Consider the following 26,240-nt stretch of genomic DNA (forward strand, 5'->3'; position numbering starts at 1 on the left):
ACATAGAATGGCAGAATGGATTCAGCTTTAACAAGATAAACTTATGAACCATGTAATAACATGGATGGACCTAGAGAATATTATGCTGAGTGAATCCAGCCAAAAACTAAAGGACAAATACTGTATGGTCCCACTGATGTGAACGGACATTCGAGAATAAACTTGAAATATGTCATTGGTAACAGAGTTCAGCAGGAGTTAGAAACAGGGTAAGACAATGGGTAATTGAAGCTGAAGGGATACAGACTGTGCAACAGGACTAGATACAAAAACTCAAAAATGGACAGCACAATAATACCTAATTGTAAAGTAATCATGTTAAAACACTGAATGAAGCTGCATCTGAGCTATAGGTTTTTGTTTTGTTTTGTTTTGATTTTACTATTATTACTTTTATTTTTTTCTCTATATTAACATTCTATATCTTTTTCGGTTATGTTGCTAGTTCTTCTAAACCAATGCAAATGTACTAAGAAATGATGATCATGCATCTATGTGATGATGTTAAGAATTCATGATTGCATGTGTAGAATGGTATGATCTCTAAATGTTGGGTTAATTTCTTTTTTTCCGTTAATTAAAAAAAAAAAAAAAAGAGAAGGGATAATTGGAGATGAAGGGATACAGACTGTACAACGGGACTGGATATAAAAACTCAGAAATGGACAGCACAATACTACCCAATTGTAATGCAATTATATTAAAACACTGAATGAAGCTGCATGTGAGGTATAGGTTTTTTGTTTTTGTTTTTTTTGTTTTTTTTTCTTTCTATTATTGTTTTAATTCTTATTCTGTTGTCTTTTTATTTCTTTTTCTAAATTGATGCAAATGTACTAAGAAATGATGAATATGCAACTATGTGATGTTATTAAGAATTACTGATTGTACATGTAGATCGGAATGATTTCTAATTGTTTTGTTAATTCTTTTTTTAATTAATAAAAAAAATAATAATAATAAAAAAAAAAAACTAACAGCATATAGAATTTAAGGAAAGACAGAATGTCAATTAAAAAGATTATCAACAAAGTCAAATGTAGCAGGAAGTTGGAAATGGGTGGCAACTGGGAAACTTTACTTCAGCCAATTTAGCAGTGATTTTTTAAAAAAAGAATGGTTAGATCTATGGAAGGACGAAAACAAAAGCAAGATTCAAGAACTTAATAAAGGAAGGGGTATTTTCTGTACTTTTTTTTTTTTACATGGGCAGGCACCAGGAATCAAACCCGGGTCCTCAGGCATGGCAGGCAAGCATTCTTACCTGCTGAGCCACCGTGGCCCGCCCTTTTCCGTACTTTTTAAAGTTTAAAAGGGAGGATTTAAAAAAAAAAAAAAGCTAAAAGAAAAAAAGGTGAATTATTTCCATGATGACCTATCTTGAAAAGACAAGGTGAAGGCTGCTAAAAGAGATCATGATCGTGAAGATCACCTTCTTTCAATTATGAATTCTGATGTCAAACAGAACTGGCTTGACCCAAGAGCTCATGGCCACAACATGGGGAGCAAGAAAAATCACTGCAATATCAAAACAACAAACTAGCTGAAAGAGCTATAATATTCTGGATCATCAAATAGTTCAATAAATCTTGGCAATTTGAATCACATCTGAACCTTAAAAGACAGTTTGAAACAAACCCCTTCATGGTGATTTCAATCAAACAGACATCTAACTGCCCACAACAAAAATCCAAGTCCCAACCTAAAATTATAAGAATAAACAAAGACTGAGACTCAAATATACACAGCAGGGTAAGGGTTTGAGGGTGGCAATGGAAAAATAAAATAACACACTTAAAGCAATAGATACAAAAAAACTGTATTCAAGTAATGGAGGTATAAAAAAGGGATAAAGAGAAATGGGGAAGAATCCTTTGAAGCTTTTTTCTAAATTAGAAGGCCGTTGGGAGATATGGACAAGGGGATTATGTGAAAGACTTGAAAAAATGAAGAGGGAGGTGTGGTTTCTAAAGGAGCAGATTCTTCAAGACATGATAAATAATGGGATTCAGAGCACAAGTGGCCAAAGAAAAGTATTAAAAGCTAGAGAGAAGAATAAAGTTATGCAAAAGTGTCAAGGATAAAAACAAAGATTATATATAACTTTTCTATTGGATATAAATGGTCTCTAAAGGCCGTGCACTGAAGCAAGAGTAAGATGTCCCAGAAATTGGCGTGACTAAAAAATTCATAAAAAGTATATGCGATCTATGCAAAGTCACCACAAGAGAAAAACTATTATAAACAGATAAGAATTTGAACAAACCTAATCAAAGAAAGTAGATTATTTAAAGAATATATCAATAGATGATGAATAGAAGAAGATAAAAACTGAAACAGAATTCCAAATTGGGCAGTTTTCCTAACACTGTCCAAGGGACAATCTAATCAGTCGATTCACACATGAGGTCCCCACAAAGAAACTTCAATAACATGGAGATGGCTACATCACATCCTCAAACATTGGTGTCTTTAGCTGTTATAAACTCAACCAACTCCATTTTCATTCTAATTCAGTGTTCATATGATTTTAAATTGATACTTTTACCCACAAGGAAAGAATGCAGTAGTCAAGGAAACAAAAATTTTTCAGAAACCTGTTTGTTAATATTTCTCACTATGTTACTTAGCTGCCATTTGGATTTATACAGCACTCTTTTCTGATTAGAGCTCCAGCTGCATGCATAAATTAAGGCATGAAGAGAAAGCAAAATAGCATAATGTTCTAGCATCAAATCCTAACACTCTATCAAGGAACATTTAATTCACATCAATATATACATTATACTGTAATAAGTATGCTGTATCTTGTCAAATGTTTTCTGATTTTTTTTTGCATTTCAGAAAAAAGAACAATTACAAAAAGCAACATTATAGGTTTATTTGTGAACACAATACGAATCTAGAAATCTAAAGCTTATTGCAGCTGACACTGAAATAATCAACCCATAATTTATACAAAAATCTTTGTTTAGAAGCAGAACACAATCAACTTCTAAAAATTAAACAGTCTACTTAAAAACTTCTCCAATTTTCAGATCATTAACAGATTTTTTTCTGTTTAAAACACAAGGCCATCAATTTAAAAGAAAAAGCAAAACAAAGTCTATCAACTTAGTTAAAAACTCCCTGGTTGGAAATGATGACCTATACAAAGTAACAAGATAAAAATCTAGAAACCACCAATAAGTAAGACAAGACTTTGGACATCTTAGACAAAGACTTTTTAAAAAAATGATCTTCAGTATACTCAAGGAGGTAAAAGAAAACACGTAGAAAGAACTAAAAGATATAAGGAAAATGAAGAGATAAGAAATTTTATTAAGGAAGTAAAACAGAACTACTGGAGTTGAAGACCAGTCGCTGAAATAAAGAGTTTCATAGAAAGTTTTAACAGCACACTGGAGTTAGTAGAAGAATCAGTGAACTCAAAGACAAGACCCATGAAATGATTCAACAGAGGAGCAGAAATAAAAAAGTGAACAGAGTCTTAAGAAACCTGCGGGACATCAAAAAGTCTACGAATATACAAATTATGGGAGTCTCAGAAGGAGAAAGAGCAGAAGGAAAAAAAGAATAGGAAAAAAGTGAACAGAGTCTAAGAAACTTTGGGGATGCCAAAAGCCTACCAAGATATGCATTATCAGAGTCCCAGAAGAAGAGAGAGAGAAGGAATATATGAAGAAATAATGTCAGAAAACATTCCAAATTTAAATCAAGTATTCCAACAAATCCCCAAAAAGATAAACTCAAAGAGAAAACACACAGACACATAGTACTCAAACTGTTAAAAGCCATGGAAAAGGAGAGTTTTGAAACTAAAAGAGAAAAGCAACATGGTATGCATGAGGGAGTCCCAGTAATATTAAGTGCCAATTTCTCATCAAAAGCCATAGAGGCAAGATGGTATGTACAAAATATTTAAAGGGCTCAAAGGAAACAACTGCCAACCAAGAAGAAATCTATATCTAGTGACACTATTTTTCAAAAATAAGGGAGAGATTATCACATTCCCAGATGAACAAAAATTGAGGAAATTTGTTCACCTCTAAAACTGCCCTACTATCAGTACTAAAGGGACTTCTTCAAGATTGAAAGGAAAGGACACTAGGCAGTGGATTAAAGCAGCATAAAGAAGTAAACTTCTGGTAATGGTAACCATATTGGTAAATAAATACCAGTACCATTATAGTACGATTTTTGCATGTAACTCCAATTTTTACTTCTTACAGGTTCTAAAATACAAATGCATAAAAAGTAGTGATAAATCTTTGGTTTCTGGACATACAATGTATAAAAATATAATTGGTAATAGGTGAAACAAAAAGATTGAAGATGGAGGGTGTGGTAGTTAGATTCAGTTGTCAACTTGGCCAGATGAAGGTGCCTAGTTCTGTTGCTGTGGGCATGAGCCAATGGTACATGAACCTCTTCCGCTGCTGATTTACATCTGCAGTCAGCTAGGAGGCAGGCCTGCTGTAATGAATGACTTCTGACTTAATTGGCTGGTGCTTAAATGAGAGAGCTCAATGCAGCACATCCCAAGCAGCTCAGCATACTTCATCTCAGCACTCGCAGCTCAGCCCAGACCTATGGAGATGCAGAAAGAAATCACCCCAGGGAAAGTTGTTGGAACCCAGACGCCTGGAGAGAAGGCCAGCAGAGACCATCTTGTGCCTTCCCACCTAAGAAAGAACCTCAGTGGAAAGTTAGCTGCCTTTCCTCTGAAGAACTAACAAAATAAATCCCCTTTTATTAAAAGCCAATCCGTCTCTGGTGTGTTGCATTCTGGCAGCTAGCAAACTAGAACAGAGGGGAACAGGAACAATGTAAGTGTGTACTAGTGAAGTTAAGTAGGTATCAAATTAAACGTGAATGTTATAGATTTGAGATGATCATTTAACAACGATACTAACCACAAAGAAAATAAACATAAAATATATAAAGAAATCAGAAGGGACTCAAAACGATGTACTAGAGTAGCTTGAGATTAGACCTGCTCCATGAAAAAGTTTGAGAAGGGACAGGAGGGTGAACAAGGTAGCGATTCGGCAATGTGGCTGTCCTGAGAGATTCCCATGCACAGAGAGTGGCCCTAATTACAAAACTCAAGGAACCGAGAGGTAGAAAGCTGAAGCTTGGCACAGAGGCGTGGAGGCCACGGGAGTGCACGGATGGGAACCGGGGACTAGGAAGTAAGCTGGGCCGTGTTCCTTGGCACTATCCTCACCAGCGCAGCCCCATGACCAGCAAACTCACCCCACACCTGACACACCAGAATTCCATCACCCAATCCCATTTCCTACGCTCCAGGTGCCCGCACCCCACCAGCACCCAGTGCATGTACCTGCCCCACACTCCACCCTAACTGCAGCCAAATCCACCCCTCCTGCACCCTTCCTGAGCATTACTTCCCCCTCCCTGTTCCCTGCAGGCTGCTGCCAGTGCATAAAGGTTGCAGGCACTAACCTCCATACAGAGGCTACACCCGTCCCCCTGCCCGTGTCACACAGCCTTACACTGCCCCCACTAAGCTCTGCGCATCAGATTATGGCACTCCTAGACCCACTCATGCGCAAATGCCCCCAATAACGTCATTCAGCTTTGGGAACCACACTTTACAGCAGGACTAGAATCACATGGCCCTCAGCCACACTTCACAGCTCTGTGAAAGTGCTGACCAGCATGCCCCCAATCCACGAAGGCATAACTTCGACCTGCTGCCACAGTTCTATGCATGCGCACAAACAGGCCCATGACTTAGACCAGTGCACACCATGGCTACACCCCCCCAGACTGGAGGACCCACACAACGACATCCTCCCTGGACGCTGGGCGCCCACGCTCACTAGCATCAGCATAACATCCCCAATCTGTGCCTATACCTGCCCTGAAACAAGCACCGCACTGAGTGCCCTACCCAGTACCCTGCTCCCTGCTATATAGACATGCCGCAAACACAAGGCCTTAGACTACTGAAAGAAATCAACTCCCAAAATACATTAATCAAGATATTTACATGCCACGAAGACAGCAGATTACTAAGTGTATCACAGTGCACACAGATATAGCCAAGCCTAATGACCAAATTAAAAGACCAGAGGAGACAAAGATGTCGGAACAACTAATCAAAGATGTTTGTATAACTCTACTTAATAAAATAAGTGGGACGGAAAATGACATAAAGATCAAAAGGACAGTAGAAGAGCATAAAGAGAAATTTGAAAGAATAAACAGAGAAATAGCAGATATCACAGAGATTAAAGACTCTGTTGACCAAATAGAAAACATACTAGAGGCACACAACACCAGATTTGAAGAGAGAGAAGAAAGAATAAGTGAAGCAGAGGACAGGATAACTGACTTTGATGACTCAAAACAGCAAATGGCAAAAAAAGATGAAAAAATTCAATGAGAATTCAGGGAAATGATAGGCAAAACAAAGCGCATGAAATAAGAATCATTGGTGTCCCAGAAGGAGAAGAGAGGAGTAAAGGGCTAAGAAGAGTAGTTGAGGATATAATGGGGGGAAACTTCCCAACCCTCATAAAGGACATGAATATACAAGTCAAAGAAGCCCAAAGAACTCCAAACAGAATGAATCCAAATAGGTCTTCCCCCAGACACATACTAATCAGACTGTCAAATGTTGCAGAGAAGCAGAAAATCATGAAAGTGGCAAGAGAAAAACAATCTACTATATACAATGGAAACCAAATAGACTGAGTTCAGACCACTCAACTAGCACCCTGGAAGCGAGAAGGCAGTAGTATGATATATTCAAGATCCTAAAACATAAAGATTCCCAGCCAAAAATTCAGTATGCAGCCAAACTGTCCTTCAAAATGGAAGGAGAGATTAAAGTTTTCACAGACAAAGAAGTCCTGAAAGAACCTGTCAACAAGAGACCAACCCTACAATAAAAGCTAAAGGGAATACTGCTGGCTGAAAAAAAAAAAGAAGAGGAAAGTCCAAAGGAGGGCACAGAATTGTGGAGCACCACCAAGGATAATTTAAAGAATACAAAGAGAAAGAGGGAAAAGAATGTACAGATCTGACAAATAAAATAAAAAGATAAGATGGTGGATTCAAGAAACGCTTTTTCAGTAAAAACTTTGAATATTAACAGGCTAAACTTACCAATTAAAAGATACCAATTGGCAGAATGGATTAAGAAACATATCCAGCTATATGCTGCTTACAAGAGACTCATCTTAGACACAAGGATACAAATAGATTCAAAGTGACAGGATGGAAAAAGATTTTCCATGCAAGCTGTAACCAAAAGAAAGGAGGAGAAGCTATAATAATACCCAACAAAACAGACTTTAAATGTAAAGACATCATAAGAGACAAACGACACTAGATACTAATTAAAGGGTCAATTCACCAAGAAGATAAAACAGTCATAAATATTTATGTTCCCAAACAAGGAGCTCAAAAGTATATGAGACAGACATTGGTAAACTGAAGGGAGTGATAGATATTTCAACAATAATAGTAAAGTGAATTAAAATTAATAATTTTAAAATTAAAATTAAAATACTTTAATTCACCACATTCCTCTCTAAATAGAACAACCAGACAGAAGGTTAACAAGGAAACAGAGAAGTTAAATAACTTGATAAATGAATTAGACCTAACAGACATACATAGGTCATTACACCCCAAAGCACAAGGCTATACATTCTTCTCTAGAGCTCATGGAACATTCTCCAGTATAGTTCATATGCTGAGGCACAAAACATGTCTTTATAAATTTAAAAATACTGAAATTATTCAAAACACTTTCTCTGATCACAATGGGATGAAGATGGATCTCAATAACCACCAAAGAACGAGAACATTCACAAATACATGGAGATTAAATAACGCACTCTTAAACAATGAGTGGGTCAAAGAAGAAATTGCAAGAGAAATCGGTAGCTATCTGAAGATAAATGAAAATGAGAATACTACCTATCACAACTTATGGGATGTGGCAAAGGCTGTGCTGAGAGGGAAATGTATTACCTTAAATGACTATATTAGAAAGCAAGAAAAAGCAAAAATTGAGGACTTAACAGCAAACCTGGAGGAACTTGAGAAAGAACAGCAAACTAACCCCAAAGCAAACAGGAAAAGATAAATAAAAAGATGAAAGCAGAGATAAATGGATGGGAAAACAAAAGAACAATAGAAAGAATCAATAAAACCAAAAGTAGTTTTTTAGAGAAAATCAATAAAACTGGTGGGCCACTAGCAAGACTGACAAAGAAAAAAAGAGAGAGGATGCAAAGAAACAAAATCAGAAATGAGAACAGGTAGCTTACCATAGACCCTGAAGAAATAAAAGAAACCATAACAGGATAATATGAACAACTACATGCCAACAAACTAGACAACTTAGATGAAATGAACAAATTCCTGGAAACTTACAAACAAGATACACTGACTCAGGATGAAACAGAAGATCTCAACAAAGCAATCAAAAGTAAAGAGATTCAATCAGTCATAAAAAATCATAAAAATTCTTCTTACAACAAAATCCTGGGCCAGATAGCTTCAAGGGGAATTTTATCAAACATTTCATAAACAGTCCTGCTCAAACTCTGCCAAAAAATTCAGGAAAAAGGAACTCTACCCAACTCATTTTATGAAGCTAATATCATTTTAATACCAAAACTGGGTAAAGATGCTATAAGAAAGAAAAACTGCAGGCCAATTTCACTAATGAACATAGATGCAAAAATTCTCAATAAAATACTAGCAATCGAATCCAACAGCACATTAAAAGAATTATACACCATGAGTGGGGTTTATACCAGTAATGCAAGGATGGATCAACACAAGAAAATCAATTTATGCAATACAGCACATTAACAAATCAAATGGAAAAATCACATGATCTTCTCGATTGATGCTGAAAAAGCATTCGACAAAATTCAGCATCCTCTTCTGATAAACACACACCAAAAGATAGAACTCAAAGGTAACAACCTCAATATGATAAAGGAAATATCTAAAAATCCAATAGTGAGCACCATACTCAATGGAGAGAAACTGAAAGCCTTCCCACTAAGATGAGGTACAAAACAAGGATGCCCACTGTCACCACAATTATTCAACATTGTGATAGAAGTTCTAGCTAGAGTAATCAAGCAGGACAAAGAAATAAAAGGCATTCAAATTGGAAAAGAAGAAGTAAAACTCTCATTATTTATAGATGATATGATACTATACTTGGAAGAGTCTGAGAAATCAACAGCAAAGTTACTTGAGCTAATAAAGAAATTCAGCAACGTGGCAGGATATAAAATTAATGTGCAAAAATCAGTAACATTTCTATACACAAGCAATGACCTAGCTGAGGAGTCACTTAAGGGAAAAAATCCATTCAAAACTGCAACTAAAAGAATCAAATGCCTAGGAATGAACTTAATTAGGGATGTAAAGGACATGTACACAGAAAACTATATAACATTTGCTAAAAGAAATCAAAGGAGACCTAAATAGGTGGAAAGGCATTCCCTGCTCATGGATACGAAGGCTAAATATAGTTAAGACGTCAATTCTCTCCAAATTAATCTACAGATTCAGCACAGTACCAATCAAAATCCCAACAACCTACTTGGAAGATTTGGAAAAACTAACTACCAAATTCATCTGGAAGGGAAAGAGAACCCCAAATAGCTAAAAGCATCCTTAAAAAAGAACAAAGGAGGAAGATTAACACTCCCTAACTTTAAACCATATGATAAAGCCACAGTGGTCAAACACCATGGTACGGGTACAAAGACAGAAGCATTGACCAATGGAATCGAATTGAGAGTGCAGAAAAAAAACAACAAATCTGAGATCAACTGATTTTTTACAAGGCCCTCAAAATGTCTGAACTGGGACAAAACAGTCCTTTCAATAAAGGAGCATGGAAGAACTGGATATCAATAGCCAAGAGAATGAAAGAGGACCCCTATCTTACACCCTACACAAAAATTAACTCAAAGTGGATCAAACACCTAAATATAAGAACTAGCACCATAAAGCTTCTAGAAGAAAATGTAGGGAAACATCTTCAAGAACTAGTAATAGGAGGTAGCTTCCTAAACTTTACACCCAAAACGCAAGCAACAAAAGAAATAAATAGATAAATGGGAATTCCTTAAAATCAAATGTTTCTGTACCTCAAAAGACTCTGTCAAAAAGGTGAAGAGACAGCCAACTCAATGGGAAAAAATATTTGGAAATTACGTATCAGACAAAGGTTTGATTTCCTGTATATACAAGGGAATCATACAACTCAACAACAAAAGAACAATTATAAAATGGGCTAAAGATATAAATAGGCATTTTTCTGAAGATCAAATAAAGACGGCTCAAAAGCACATGAAGAGATGCTCATTTTCACTGGCTATAAGGGAAATGCAGATCAAGACTATAATCACATACCACCTCACACCTATAAGAAAGGGTGCTATTAAACAAACAGGAAACTATAAATGTTGGAGAGGATGTGGAGAAACTGGGACACTTATACACTGCTGGTGGGAATGTATAATGGTGCTGCCACTATGAAAGACTGTTTAGTGGTTCCTTAGAAAACTAAATATCAAGTTGCCCTATGACCCAGCAATAGCACTACTGGGTACATACCCAGAAGAGCTGAGAGCAATGACACAAACAGACATTTGCACAAAGATGTTCACAGCCACATTATTCAAAATTGCCAAAAGAGAGAAACAAATCAAATGCCCATCAACAGACAAGTGGATCAACAAAATGTGGTACATATATATGATGGAATATCATGCAGCAGTAACACAAAATGACGTCCTGAAGCACATGACAAATGGATGAGCCTTGAGGACATAATGCTGAGCGAAATTAGCCAGACACAAAAGGATAGATACTGTATGAGTCCACTTTTACGACCAGTATAAAGGAATAATCAGAGGTTTATAATACAGAATAGAGGGGACTTAGAGATACATAGAAGCTAGAGATTGGTGAACCATTAGCTAATGAGGTTGAACTCCAATGTAAGGGAATAGATAGGAGTGAAGGCGATTCTCTAGTGGGTCTAGAAGTAATATTACCATATTGAAGATGAACAAGATTGAAAGGGATTGCATAGACCTACATGTCCCTCTGACTCACCCTAGAAATATGAATGTGTTCTCACAAGAATTACTTCAAAGATATGATTCTTGCATAAAGAGTGTTCAAGTCCAGGGTACAGGGGGAAAGTGCTATTGCACGCTGTGAGCTATGTTCAAAAGGAGATCATCAGCACTACCACAGCAATAGCAGAGGTAAATAATGGGTGAGGGACAAGAGTTAAGAGGAGGTTTAGATTTTTTATTTGGTGAGGGTGTGTTTATTGGTTTTCTTTCTCTTGGGAACAATGAAATCATCTAAAATTGAGAATTTTGATGGACTGTGGACTTTGGGCCTTCCACATGAAGCCATATGAATGCAGGTGGCTGAAAGATGCACTGACAGGGAAGTAGATTGGTGAACAATGCTGTATATTATGAACAAAGGCTGTGCTGCTACAAAAAGGAACAACGTCCTGAGGCATGCAATGATGTGAATAAACATGTGGGACATTTGGTGGGACAAAATAAGCCAAAAACATAAAAACAACAACGGTATGGTCAACCTTTAGAAAATGGTTATAAGAAAACAGGGGCCTAGATTGCAAGCTTTTAGAGCAGACACATTAAGTCCAGAGTGGTGATTATTATCTGGATTTTAAGAGGCTGTTTTATATATATAACTTGATATTTAGAGATAAGAACGAAACTGAACAGGTTGGGATTAAATTATTTAGGGGTAATTTTAGGGGTAAAATAGGGGTAATGAAGACAGTGTCTATATTTTAGAACCACATATACTCTTTGAGACCAATGCAAGAAAGGTTTATTTGATCTGGAATGAAATTTTCTGTAGTGCATAATCTAATTCAACCCATCTGTACAGCTCATTTGAACAACTGAAACACAGGAAGCACAGAATAAGAAAGAGTCCATTATTCCTGTACAGATTATTATTGTAATGCCTGGAAACATTCTAGAGTATATTAAGCAGATAATTAAAAAGTATTGGCAACGTTCCCTGAGGGAGGGGAGAAAGACTATGGAACTATTAAAACTTACCATCACAGAATCCCCTGATACTGTGTCAAACTTCAGGGACACCCAAATAAATAGGCCATGCCCTCGATCAAGAGGCTTACTCTTGTGAAGCTTATGTAGGTGGCACAGAAGCTTAGACTACCTATAAGCATGCCTAAGAATTACTTCTGGAGGACCTCTGTTGTTGCTCAGATGTACCTTAGTATCTGTAAGCCCAACTCTGCAAGTGAAATCATTGCCCTTCCCCTTACATGGGACATGACATCCAGGGGTGAAAGTCTCCCTGGTGACATGGGAGATGACTCCCAGGGATGAATCCAGACCTGGCACCATGGAATCAACAATTCCATCTTGTCCAAAAGTGGGGAAAGAAGTGTAATTAATAAAGTATCAGTGGCAGAGAGAGTTCAAATAGAGTCAAGAGGCTACTCTAGAAGTTGTTCTTATGCAAGCTTCAGATAGAATTTGCTACCAATCATAACCTGCCAACCCCCAACCAGGACCATTCCAGCCAATCCTAAAGAACACCTAGGGCAATTTATAAGATTCCACAAGGGTTCCAGGCACTAGAGTAACTTGCCAGAAACCTACAACCTCCAGATGGGTCCCTGGTCCAGATACATCCTGAAACCAGCCCAGCCTCTCAGAATATCAGATAGTCCCATCTCCCTACTCCATATTAGTGACAGACCCGTCCAATATCAAAAATTTAGAACTGCCATAGCCCAAACAACCTCAAAGAGAGGTATGGAAAGATCAAAGGTAATGGATGAATTATATATAGAAGATAAGACTTAACAAATGAATATGAAAATCTGAATCATTAAATTGATATATTTTAATCTCCAGTACTTTAGAGCAGCTAGAAGTAAAAACGTAAAATTGTGAAACTATAACCCATGTCAAAGTCTGAAATAAGTTCTACAACTAATTGTGGTGCTGTGCTTTGAAATTTATAGCTTTTTCTGTATATATGTTACTGTTCACAAAAAAAAAGAAGGGAAAAAAAATAAATTGTGATGATGTCTAAGGCCAAGAAAATGTTCCAATTAAAACAAGTCTATAGAAATGTCCAATCAAAGGCATCCAGAGAAAGATACCTTGGTTCAAGAAAGCCGATGAAGTTCAGGGTTTCTCTCTAAGTGAGAAGGCACATGGCGAACATAGTCAGGGCTTCTCTCTCAGCTGTAAGGGCACATAGCAAACACGGTATCAGCTACTAGCTTTCTCTCCTGGCTTCTGGTGAAGCTGATGATTCCAATGGAGGATCTGGACAAACTCCACAGGAGAGGCTCGCCAGTCAAAGCAAGAAGAGAGCCTCTCTCCTCTGAATCGTCCTTAAAAAGCTTCCAGTGATTAGATTAAGTATCACTTGTTAAAGACACTCGCCTTGGCTGATTACAAATGGAATCAGCTCTGGATATAGTCAACGTGATCATGATTTACTTCTACAAAATGTCCTCACAGCAAAAGACAGGCCAGCACTTGCCCAACCAGACAAACAGGTACCACCACCTGGCCGAGCTGACACATGAACCCGACCATGACAGTCCACCCCTTGTCAACTCGGCAGCTATACTCATAAGCATTAAACCATACCTAATTTCTAAATAGAAAACAATAAAAGACACATTTTTTTTTTTTACTCAACTGACCTGCATATAACCTGAAACACATTAAATCTCTCCAGAATAGGGTGCAAGTCCTTGGGTAATATTCATTCTTAAACTTGATATCTTACAACTTAAATAGTATAACATGAATAAAATGGCATTACAATCCTTGTTTCTGTAACTGATCATGTGGCTGTAGTTCATATTTATCACTACCTTCTTTCATTTCCCATTCCATGTTCTCTTTACCCTCAACAAGCATTCAGCTGGCCATGGTTCTTCACCTGGTGGGATGGCCTAAACCTTCATTCCTGAAGTATCAGAGGCATTGGCAGGCCTTCCTGGATTGGATTGTTGCAGTTCCTCCACTGATTTTAATTACAGGGCATGGCAGTACTCAATGACACCCTAGGGGATATCCTGTATTCCAGGAAAACTCTTCTTTACCCCCATTGTGTAGTTGCAGTCCTATTTCCCCCTGATAGTCAGGTTCAATCACCCCAGCCAGTAATGTAATCCCCTTCTTGGCTTGTTGATCCAGGGGCATGTGTAGGTCAAAGTGAATACATGGCACTCTTAGATTCCAGTTCAATGGAATCATTGTTGTTTCTCCTGGTGGAAGCACTCCCCACTTTTGGAACTAAAGCCTGTAGACCAGTAGAGCTCAGGGTAGCAGGGATAGGAAGCAAAAATTTTCCTAGTGGATCACTAGGGGTACTACTGAGTGGTGCCACTCCCATTTACACCCCTTGGTTCCAGGACCCATGGATCCTGGCTATGGGAGAAACAGCCCCATAGAGTGGACACTGATTCAAAGCTTATACAGCTTCCTGGAGAACATTAACTAGCCCTTCAAGGTATTGCCACCTAGTTGGCACCGTAATTAAGTTTTCAAAAGGTCATTCCACCATCTATCAATCCAGCTGCTTCTGGATGATGGGGAACATGATAAGACCAGAGAATTCCACAAGCATGTGCCCATTCCCACATTTCATTTGCTGTGAAATGTGTTCCCTGATCAGAAGCAATGCTGTGTGGAATACCATGATGAGAGATAAGGTATTCTGTAAGCCCATGGATGATAGTTTCAGCAGAAGCACTTCAGGGAAAGCAAACCCACATCCAGAGCATGCATCTATTCCAGTTAAAACAAATCACTGCCGGGTGGGCCATGGTGGCTCAGCAGGCAAGAATGCTTGCCTGGAATGCCAGAGAACCCGGGTTCAATTCCCAGTGCCTGCCTATGTGTTAAAAAAAAAAAAATCACCGCCCCTTCCATGAAGGGAGTGGTCCAGTGTAATCAACCTGCTACTATGCAGCCCGCTGGTCACCTCGGGAAATGGTGCCATATCGGGGCCTGAGTGTGGGTCTTTGCTGCTGGCAGATTGGGCACTCAGCAGTGGCTGTAGCCAAGTCAGCCTTGGTGAGTGGAAGTCCATGTTGCTGAGCCCATGCATAACCTCCAACCCTACCACCATGGCCACTTTATTCATGAGCTTATTGGGCAAAGACAGGAGTTGCTGGGGAAAGAGGCTGATAGGTATCCACAGAACAGGTCATCATATCCACTTGATTATTAAAACCATCCTCTGCTGAAGTCACCCTCTGGTGCGCATTCACACGGGACACAAATATCTTCATGTTTTTATCCCACAAGGTCTATCCACATACCTCTTCCCCAGACTTCTTTGTCATCAATTTTCCAATTATAGTCTTTTCAAGTTCCTGACCATCCAGCCAAACCAATAGTAATAGCCCATAAGTCAGTACATAAACACACCTCTGGCCAGTTCTTCTTTGAAGCAAAATGAACAACCAGGTTCACTACTCGAAGTTCTGTCCACTGGGAGGATTTTCCCTCACCACTATCCTTCAAGGACACCCTAGAAAGGGGTTGTAGTGCTGCAGCTGTCCACTTTCTGTATATCATGATAAACCATCTGTAAACTAGGACTGAGTTTTCTCTTCCTCAGTCAACTCACTGTAAGGAACTCCCCAAGAGGCCACAGCTCTGGTCTGGTAAAGAGAAGGTAATGTGGCAAGAGTGGAGACCATGGGCATTCGGGCCACTTTCTCAAGTATCTTACTTGTACCCTCAGGACCTACTCTGGCCCTATGTCGTATATATCATTTCCATTTTATGATGGAGTATTGCTGTCCACACCCAACTATATGGCTTGGTGGGTTAGACAACATCCAGCTCATGATAGGCAACTCAGGTCTCATGGTAACTTGGTAGACCATGGTTAAGCATTCGGTCTCCACAAAGGCCCAGTAGCAGGCAAAAACTGTTTCTCAAAAGGAGAGTAGTTATCTGCAGCAGATGGTAAGGCTTTGGGGCCAGCCAAAGGCTCCAAACAGCATCTCTATTTGCCTCTGACACTTCCAACACCACTAGATCTGCTGTATCATATGGCCCAAGTGGCAGAGCAGCTTGTACAGCAGCCTGGACCTGTCACAGAGCCTCCTTTTGTTCAGGTCCCCACCCAAAATTAGGAGTTTCTCTGGTCACGCGATAAATGGGCCAGAGTAGCACAGCCAAATGAGGAATATGTTGTCACTAAAATCCAAAGAGACTAACTAGGCATTGTGCCTCTTTTTGGTTGTAGGAGAGGCCAGATGCAACAACTTATCCTTCACCTTAGAAGGGATATCTTGACATGCCCCATACCACTGGACACCGAGAAATTTCACTGAGGTGGAAGGCCCCTGTATTTTTGTTAGACTTATCTTCCATCCTCTGACATGCAAATGCGCTTACCAGTAAGTCTAGAGTAATTGTTACTTCTTGCTCACTAGGTCCAATCAACATTATATCATCAATATATAATGGACCAGTGTGATGTCTTGTGGGAGGGAGAAACAATCAAGTTCCCTGCAGACAAGATTATGACATAGGGCTGGAGAGTTGATATACCCCTGAGGTAGGGCAGTGAAAGTATATTACTGACCTTGCCAATTGAAAGCAAACTGTTTCTGGTGGTCCTTACCAACAGCTATTGAGAAAAAAGCTTTGCCAAATCAATGGCTGCATACCAGGTATCAGGAGATGTATTGATTTGCTCAAGCAATAATACCACATCTGGAACAGCAGTTGCAATTGGAGTTACCACCTGGTTGAGCTTACGATAATCCACTGTCATCCTCCAAGACCCATCTGTTTTCTGCAGGCCAAATAGGAGAGTTGAATGGGGATGTGGTAGGAGTCACTACCCCAGCATCCTTCAAGTCTTTAAGAGTGGCAGTAACCTCTGCAATTTCTCCAGGAATTTGGTATTCTTCTGATTTGCTATTTTGCTAGGTAGGAGCAGTTTTAGTGGTTTCCACTTGACTTTTCCCACCATAATAGCCCTCACTCCATGAGTTAGAGAGTCAATGTGGGGATTTTGCCAGTTGCTCAGTAGGTCTATCCCAATTATGTATTCTGGAACTGGGGAAATAACTACAGAATGGGTACAAGACCCCACTGGACCCACTGTGAGATGGACCTGAACTAAAACTCCATCAATCACCTGACCTCCATAAGTCTCAACTCTGACTGGTGGACCAGAGTGATATTTTGGGTCCCCTGGAATTAATGTCACTTCTGAACCAGTGTCTAATAATCCCTGAAATATCTGATCACTTCCTTTTCCACAATGCACAGTTACCCTGCTAAAAGGCCATCAGACTCCTTGGGAAAGGCTTGGAGGAAGATTAGCTGTATAGATTTGTGGCAGTGTAAGAGGGTTCTCCCCCAAAGGGACCTGGCCTCCCCTTCATTCAAGGGGCTCTGGCTCTGTAAACTGTCTCAAGTCTGGAAATTGATTACAGGGCCATGACTCTTTTTGTAATTCAAGTTAGACTTCTGTTCACTTGACCTAGACCTCTTTTGTTTATACAGCTCAAATAAGAATTTAGCAGACTGCCCTTCTATTGCATTTCTAGGTACCCCATGATTTACAACCAATGCCACAAATCTCTGCGAGTCAAAGTATTTTGACTCCTCCTTTGAGTTTGCTGTCTATTGTAATAGCTACGCCCACCCTGTTTTGGTGATTAAATGCTGCCACCTGGCTTCTGTCAACTTGGGATCCGGTCATCCCCAATGTGTTTAAGGATTTCAGCTCAGTGACAGCAGTTCCCACAGTAATATCTGACCTACAGAGAAGTGCAACCGCAGAGCTCTTCAGGGATGATGGTGCTAATCTCATAAATTTATTTCTCACTATTCTGGTAAAACATGCATCCTCTGGACAATCCTGGGGTGTAAAAGCAGGCTTTGCATGATAAAATCCACTCTAACATTCCAATCTCTCTAAGCCTCTGGATTCCCTCATCTACATTATAGGGGCAGTTCTGGCATTGCAACCTCAGGTAATGTTGGTCACCTTTTGATCCATGTTTCAATCAACCATCCAAACAGTTAATACCTTTACTAAATCCTCGAGCTATAACACTGAGCACAGAATCTCTGCTTAGTGGGCCCATATCAATAAATTCACCCTGATCCAGTCTTATGTTCCTCCCACCATTATCCCACACCCTTAAAATCCATTGCCACACATATTCCCTTGATTTCTGTCTATATAAATTGGAAAACTCACACAGTTCTTTCGGAGTATAACGTACCTCCTCATGTGTGATACTTTGTACCTCACCTTTAGGGGTCTGTTGGGATTTTAGTCTAGTCTGGAAGTAATAAGGGGTGGTGAGGGTGGGTCATGAAAATAATTAGAAATATCTTCCATGCCATTTGCTTCAGGGCATTCATTTGTAGTTACATCTGGTGAAACAGGATTAATCACTGTAGGGCTAATCTCTTCAGGTGGAGGTTGGGCGGCCAACTCCTCTGGGCAGCCTGGAGGTGGGGCAGCTATGTCCTCAGGGCAAACTATTACAGGGTTATCTAGAGAAGACTCAACATGACCTAGGGTTTCAACCTCTCCATGGACATCATTATCAATCCATATGCCACCATCCCATTTTTCAGGGTCCTACTCCTTTCCAATCAATGCCATCACTTTAATGGCACACACCATGCAAGACTGAGATTTCAGTTATGTTGTAAAGTTGCTACTCTAATAATAAGATTCTGAGTCTGATTTTCAGAGACCTCAAGGCTATGGCTACAGAAAATAAGATTTTCCGTCACGACACTCAACAGAAACGTCTACATCTGTCAGATGGCGCTTAAGCTTCTCATTTGAAGCTTAAGCGCCATCCCTTTCACTCATTAATGTATACAGTTTATCTAACAACAACCAGCCAACATATCTATATTTACTATTTCCACAAAACTCCATAAAGGTGTCAAAAACATTATCCCCCAGAGCCTGGCTTCATACAAGCAAAGCATTAGAAGAGTCAAATGGTGATATTTTGACTGTCTCTTTTGCCAACTCACTCTATGGATTAGCAATGTCATTCTGATTATGGGAATCAGAGTCCTTAGTGCCTTTGAGTCCAGTCAGTTTAGAAAACCATTCATAAAAAACCATTTTTAAGATTCTGTTTCTTAAGAACGACTGCTGGTACCAAGTTGTATTGGTGAGAGTTCTCTACAGAAACAGAATCAACAGTAAATATTCATAAATATAAAATTTATAAAAGTGTTTCAGGTAACCGTGGGAACGTAGAGTCCAAAATCTGTAGGGCAGGCTGTGAAGCTGAAGATTCCAATGGAGGGTCTGGATGAACTCCACCAGACAGGCTCGCCAGCCAAAGCAGGAAGAGAGCCTGTCTCTTCTAAAACCTTCTTAAAAGGCTTCCAGTGATTAGATTAAGCATCACTCATTAAAGAAGACACTTCCCTTGGCTGATTACAAACGGAATCAGCTGTGGATGCAGCTGCCATGCTCATGATTTAATTCTATGAAACGTCCTCATGGCAAAAGACAGGCCAGCACTTGTCCAACCAGACAAGCAGGTACAACCACCTGGCCAAGTTGACACATGAACCTGACCATGACAATCCTGAATATTCTGTTTAAGAAGTTAAGGACACAAGACATGTAACCACAATACATGCAAGCCGTATAAAGGACTTCTTTTAACATAAACACAAACAATCCAATAGAGAATCCAATTTTTTAATTAGGAAGTAAACGTTCTGTACTGACAACTTTACAAAAGAAAAAAACCAAATGGTAAACAAACCTATTAAACCTATCAGTATTCAGGGAAATCCTAATTCAAAAAGAGCAACTACTTTACTTCCATCAAATCAGTAAAAATTAAAAAGTTTGAGGGCATAAAAAACTGGCAAGTGAAGCAAAAGGAAATCCTATGTACCGCTAGAGGGACATGAATGAATACAATCAATTTGGAAAGCAATTTGGCAATACTGACTAAAACTGAAGGTGTGCATATCCCATCCACTGACTACACTCCTAGGTATAGACCAGAAAGAAACTCTTGCACATATAGATGTAGAGATATACACAATGCCACAGTAAGGATCATTGTACAATAGCAAAAAAATTTAAAAGTCTAATGTCATAAACAGGACAACGGAAAATAAAGTATGGTACAATCAAACAACGAAAAGCAAGAGAAAGGAAAATGGTATCAAGGACAATATATAGGCTTCAAATGAATTCATATGAACTAAAAAAAAACAAAATATTAAGATTAGATAATGCTAGTTAATAGGTTTATGGATGTTCATTCTCCACACCTACCAGAAAATATATGCTTTAAAAAATTATCTCTTAATAACAAACCAAACATAAGCAAATGCAACTTATAAAGAGACAAAAACATTAGATGGGGGCGGGCCACAGTGGCTCAGTGGCAGAGTTCTTGCTTGCTATGCCAGAGACCTGGGTTCGATTACTGGTGCCTGCCTGTCATGGTTAGGGACATGTGTCAACTTGGACAAGTTGTGGTACCTGTTTATCTGATTGGGCAAGTGCTAGCCTGTCTGTTGCAATGAGAACATTTCATAGGATTAGATCATGATCATGTCAGCTGCATCCACAGCTGATTTCATCTGTAATCACCCAAAGGGGAGTGTCTTCTGCAATGAGTGATGCTTAATCTAATCACAGGAAGCCTTTTAAAGAGGATTCAGAGGAGACAGGTTCCATTCCTGCTTCAGCTGGTGAGCCTCTCCTGTGGAGTTCATCCAGACCCTCCATCCGAGTCATCAGCTTCACAGCCTGCCCTGTGGATTTTGGACTCTGTGTTCCTGTGGTTACCTGAGACACTTTTATAAATTTTATATTTACAAATATTTACTGTTGATTCTGTTTCTCTAGAGAACCCTAACTAATACACTGCCCATGCCAAAAAAAATTTTTTTTAATTAAAAAAAAACATTATATTGGATGTTTAACATACTCACAATCAGGCAAAGTCTACCTTTAAGAACATAAATATGGCTTTTCCATAAATATGTGGAATTCCAGCCACGTGGCACATACAAGATGTTTTTGTGTAGGAAAAAGATACAGAGTCAAATACATTAAAAAGAGTATATTTTGCAGAACTTTTTCACAGATACTGTTTTAAAAAAAAAGTACTATGAATTATTTTAGATTCCAGAGTTTTAACTACTCAACATTATCAGAGGTAAAAAATTGAAAATTACATTTTTTAAATTAATTAGTTAACATTATAAACTATATGGGAGAAACTGGCAATCTTATTACTTTAAACTTTAGTATTAGTGTAATATAAACTTGATCATTGTTCAAATTTTGTATTTATCTTCTTTCAAAAATGAAGATCAATATGATCCAGTAATATTTATATTATCCTTGGCCAATAGAGGTGATATCATCAGCTATATCTCTATTCAGCTTGACGTAAAATTAATTCATTTAGTGGGTACTTACTAGGTATCACAAAAAACGGAAAAGACACAGTTGACTGATTTAAAGACATTAACAATTTTGATGGAGGTGGGAGTAGATAGGAAATAAATGTATAAATACAATGCAATATAATGAATACAATTGAAGAGTAGTTAGGAACACAAAGAAGTAGCAAATATCTGAGCATATCTGAGCATGGAAACTGGGAGGAAGCCTTCAGAGAAGAGAAGGTGGTAAGGTTCGAGCTGAATCTTTAAAAGTATATAGAGAGATGTCCAAGTTTGGAGGACAATGAAGGCCACCCAATGAATGAAATTAAAGAGAGATAAAAGTAGTTAGGAACACAGAGAAGTAGCAAATATATGAGCATATCTGAGCATGGAAACTGGAAGGAAGGCTTCAGGGAAGAGGAGATAGTAAGGTTTGAGCTGAATTTTTTTAAAAAAATAAGAGGGCGGTACATCAGCGGCTCAGCAGCAGATTTCTCACCTGCCATGCTGGAGAAACCAGGTTCGATTCCCGGTGCTTGCCCATGCAAAAAGAAAAAAATGTAGCGAGACATTTCCAAGTCTGGGGGACAATGAAGGCTAGCCAATTTCAAATCTCCCTACTTACCCTTTAAAAAAACAAAACTAGGGCTGGCAAAGGTGGTTCAATGGCAGAATTCTCACCTGCCATGCCAGATTGATTCCCAGAACCTGCCCATGCCAAAAAAAACCAAACAAACAAACAAAAAAACAAAAAACAAAACCTAAACTAATTAATAACTAAATAAATAAATAAATCTAACAAAGACAGCAAATAAAACTACATATGACCCATACCTTCAAGAGTGCTAAGAGACAGAAAACACTACAACCTTCAAATTATCTGTACTAAAAAAATAAACCAAATTCCTATAGCTAACACCACCCACCAGTGCAAGTCTACAGATTTGGAGACAAGGGGAAGGAAGTTTAGAGACAATGAAAAAAGTAGAAAGGCATAAAGGATTTAGACAAAACTCAGACGAAATCATCCTCAGAATGAGTCCATCAATGAAAGTCAAAATACTAAACACAATTTAGAACTTACTACTTTAAAGCAGCAGCTAGAAAGAGGTCTGAAAATGAGTGGGATTAGAAGAAATGACAGCCTCAGAGAAGTATGGCTTCCAAGGTATAACCAGATATAAAGAAGGGAAGTATCCCTGGGAACCTGGCAGTGAAGGAAAGAAGGAAACCAAAAAATTAAGGATCCCACAGAAATGAGCTGCCTGCCACATGACTTTCCACCTAACAGAGGTGTTCTGGATGGCATCAGCCTTTTTTTTTTTTTTTTAATATTTTTACTGGGAAATCGTCACACACATACAGTCCATCCACAGTATACCATCAATGGCTCATATCATCACATAGTTGTGTATTCATCACCATGATCATTTTTAAAACATTTGCAGCTCTCCAAAAATAGAAAGAAAAAGAAAAAACCCACACATCCCATACCCTTTACCCCTCTCTCTCACTGACCACTAGGTATTTCAATCTGCCCAATTTTTTACCCCTTGTCACCTCCATTATTGTCATTTTTTTTTTCTTTTAACTCATCTGTCCATATTCGGCATCAGCCTTTTTTGAGTGAATGTAACCTTTTTTTGTGCCTTAGTTCAGACATTTTCTCGGCACTAGAACTATAAACTTGTAACTGATTAAATTCCCTTTTTAAAAGCCGTTCCATTTCTGGTACATTGCATTGCGACAGCTTAACAAACTAATACAGATACCTTGACTCAAAAAAGGGGCAATGATGTTCAGGGTTTCTCTGTCAGCTGGGAAGGCACATGGTGATGTCTGCTAGCTTTCTCTCCTGATTTCTTGTTCCAAATGGCTTCCCCCCAGGGCATTTTCTTTCTGCATCTCCAAACATCTCTGTATGTGTCAGCTCTGAAGCTTTTTCCGAAATGGTTCCCTCTTAAAGGACTTCAGTAAGCAACTCATCTTAAATAGGTGGAGACACATCTTCATGGAAACCACCTAATCAGAAGGTCCCACTCACAACTGGATGGGTCACATCTCCATGGAAACAACTTATTAAAAAAGATTCCACACTGCAATGTTGAATCAGGATTAAAGAACATAGCTTTTTTGGGGTACACAGCAGTCACAAACTGGCACAGTCTCCAAGCAAGGCAAGGCTGTTCTCTTATAACAAGTGGCAGTGGGATATTGATTCAGCCTGTTCAGAGGATTCAGGAAAATTCAGGAGTTCTAGATTCTCACTCATCTACCCAAATATCCCCATTTGAGGTCTCAGGGCCATACTCTTTCCATATCAAGGCTTGGACTTTGGCATAGGACATCTACCAAGTGTGTAACAGAGAGGCAGAACCACTATAGTGATAACAAACTAGGGGCTTGTCCTGGAATAAGAGTAAGAGCCTTTATTCCTGTATAGCTTATGTAATGCCTGGATACATCCCAGAGTATATTAAGCAGATAATCAAAAAGTATTGGCAGACAGAAAGATATTGCGAGGTATAGTTCAGAATTATTTTTTTACTAGGCCTGGAGATTAGACATGGTAAGCATAAAAATGCTACAGAATAGGCTATGTTTGTTAACATTATTTTCTGCAGTGGTAACTAGTAATCAGATTATTATTATAAAAATATAAATAGCCTTGGGGTAGGACTAATTGAATAAAATCTAATTATCAAATTCCAGTAAGTAAAATGAAAGATGTTTGAGAGATATGGAAAAATTTATCCTGAATTTAGGCTTGGGACAAATTAAACAATTGTAGTTTATTTTCCTGAACTTGATCATCAATGTACTTTTTTTTTTTTAGGTGCATGGTCCAGGAATCGAACCCAAGTCTCCCGCATGAAAGGCAAGGATTTTACCACTGAAACACCCGTGCACCCAATGTACTTTTAAAATTGTTTGTATTTTAAGATATTATGAAAACAAAGAGATTTTTTTCAACCTCTGATAAAAGGAATTTTATGATAAATTTTGAGTTTAACAAATGGGATTTTATTCTGCTTGGGTGTGTTCTCTCCAAATCTATATAAACTTACTGATAAAATAAGCTAGTATTATAAATACATTCTCAAAATTCCTCTTAAAATAGCCTAACTAGATAGGTTAGGTTACATGAACTAAGTAACATACCTGGTAATAAAACTTTTATAAAGTACAATTAAGAATATGCTGATGCTTCAAATATACCCTATTTAAGAAATTGGTTTAGTAAGAAATATAAATGGATTTTTTTATTTAAAAATTTGATTATCTCAAAAATATTGGGCTTTTGGTTACTTGGCCATTTGTTACCTCAGTATATGAAATTATATGAATTTGTAGTGGCTTTGTTAATGTCAATCGGATTATTTCTTTTAGTAAATGCTGTCATAAATAGAGAAAACCTAATTCTTAGCTTCAAAGAGTTTATATTCTAATTAGAATATACTTGTATATTCAATAATCAAAATCATCCCTTAAATCCTAATTTCTCAGTTACAATTCCTTCCTCTCATTTGATAATTATCTCAATCTTGAGGTTATCTGGGTGACGACTCTGCTTCAAGGCTGAAAAGAGGAGTTGTTATTCTTGGAGAGTACAGTATCTCTTGGTTTAAGAGCCTCTCTGGCATTGGGACAATCTGAAGGTTTCAAATCTTTGAAAAACAAACTTAATAAGTAAAATTTTATAGAGCACAGGATATCCTTCAGGGCTTCTAGAAACACTGTTGGTTGGGGGTTGCCATACTGTGGCAGTGTGCAACATCTGGCTGAAACTTGCATAAGAGTAAACTCCAGAATGATCTTTCAACTCAATTTGAAATCTCTTAGTCATTGAAACTCGATTTTTTCACCTCCTTTTGGTTAATTAATCTATGATGCCAGGGCCAGGCTTATCCTTGAAATTTATACTTTAGAATATACTTTTGTTGCTCAGATGTGGTCTCTCTCGTAAGCCCAACTCTACAAGTGAAGCCATTGCCCACCCCCCTACACAGGGCATGATTTCCAGGGATGAAAGTCACCCTGGGGGCATGAGAAATGACTCCCAGGGATAAGCTTGGCCCTGGCACCATGGCATCAACAATACCATCTTAACCAAAAGGGGAAAAAGAAGTGTAACAAATAAGGTATCAGTGGCTGAGAGAGTTCAAATAGAGCCGAGAGGCTACACTGGAGGTCACTGTTATGCATGCTTCAGCTAAATACTGCTACTATCATAACTTGCCATTCCAGCCAATCCTAAAGAATAGCTAGGGCATTATATAAGATTCTACAAAGGTTCCATGCACTCACATAACTTTCCAAAACCTACTTCAGATGCAGAGGGGCCAGCCTTTCCAGAACATCAACTAGTTCTATCCCCTATCCCATATTATTAACAACCCCTTCCAACATGAAAAAGTTAGAAAGGGCATAGTCCAAATACCCCTAAAGAATGGGAGAAAGATCAAAGGTGATAGTGGAGTTATACAGAGAAGGTCGGGTTTAACAAATGAGTATGAGTGTTGAATCATGTTGATACTTCTTTTAGCATCCAGTACCTTACTACAACTAGACATAAAAACCTTAAACTGTGGAACTGTAACCCATACCAAACTCTGAAATCTGTTCTACAACTAATTGTTGTGATGTTCTTTGAAACTTCTTGCTCTTATGCATATATGTTATTTAAAGAGGAGGAGTATAACAGAGAAGATAGGATTTAAC

At 38.5% G+C, this 26,240-nt stretch overlaps 1 protein-coding gene across 14 annotated transcripts in view; it reads right to left on the reverse strand.

Annotated features, from left to right (window-relative positions):
* RPS6KA5 (ribosomal protein S6 kinase A5) overlaps window positions 1-26,240 on the reverse strand; it is a 328,971-nt gene that overhangs the window by 284,794 nt on the left and 17,937 nt on the right. Inside the window, exon 3 of one of the 14 annotated variants that reach the window (XM_077123334.1) lies at window positions 16,766-16,893. The exons of 12 other annotated variants lie outside the window; for them this stretch is intronic. In XM_077123334.1, the coding sequence (XP_076979449.1) occupies window positions 16,766-16,811 (46 nt within the window). In that variant the 5' untranslated portion in view covers window positions 16,812-16,893. Of the gene's footprint in view, window positions 1-16,765; window positions 18,395-26,240 lie in introns of those variants that run through there. One more of the 14 variants, XM_077123335.1, reaches the window with a different exon arrangement.

This window comes from Tamandua tetradactyla, chromosome 12 (genome assembly GCF_023851605.1).
Source record: "Tamandua tetradactyla isolate mTamTet1 chromosome 12, mTamTet1.pri, whole genome shotgun sequence".
Classification (NCBI taxonomy): domain Eukaryota; kingdom Metazoa; phylum Chordata; class Mammalia; order Pilosa; family Myrmecophagidae; genus Tamandua; species Tamandua tetradactyla.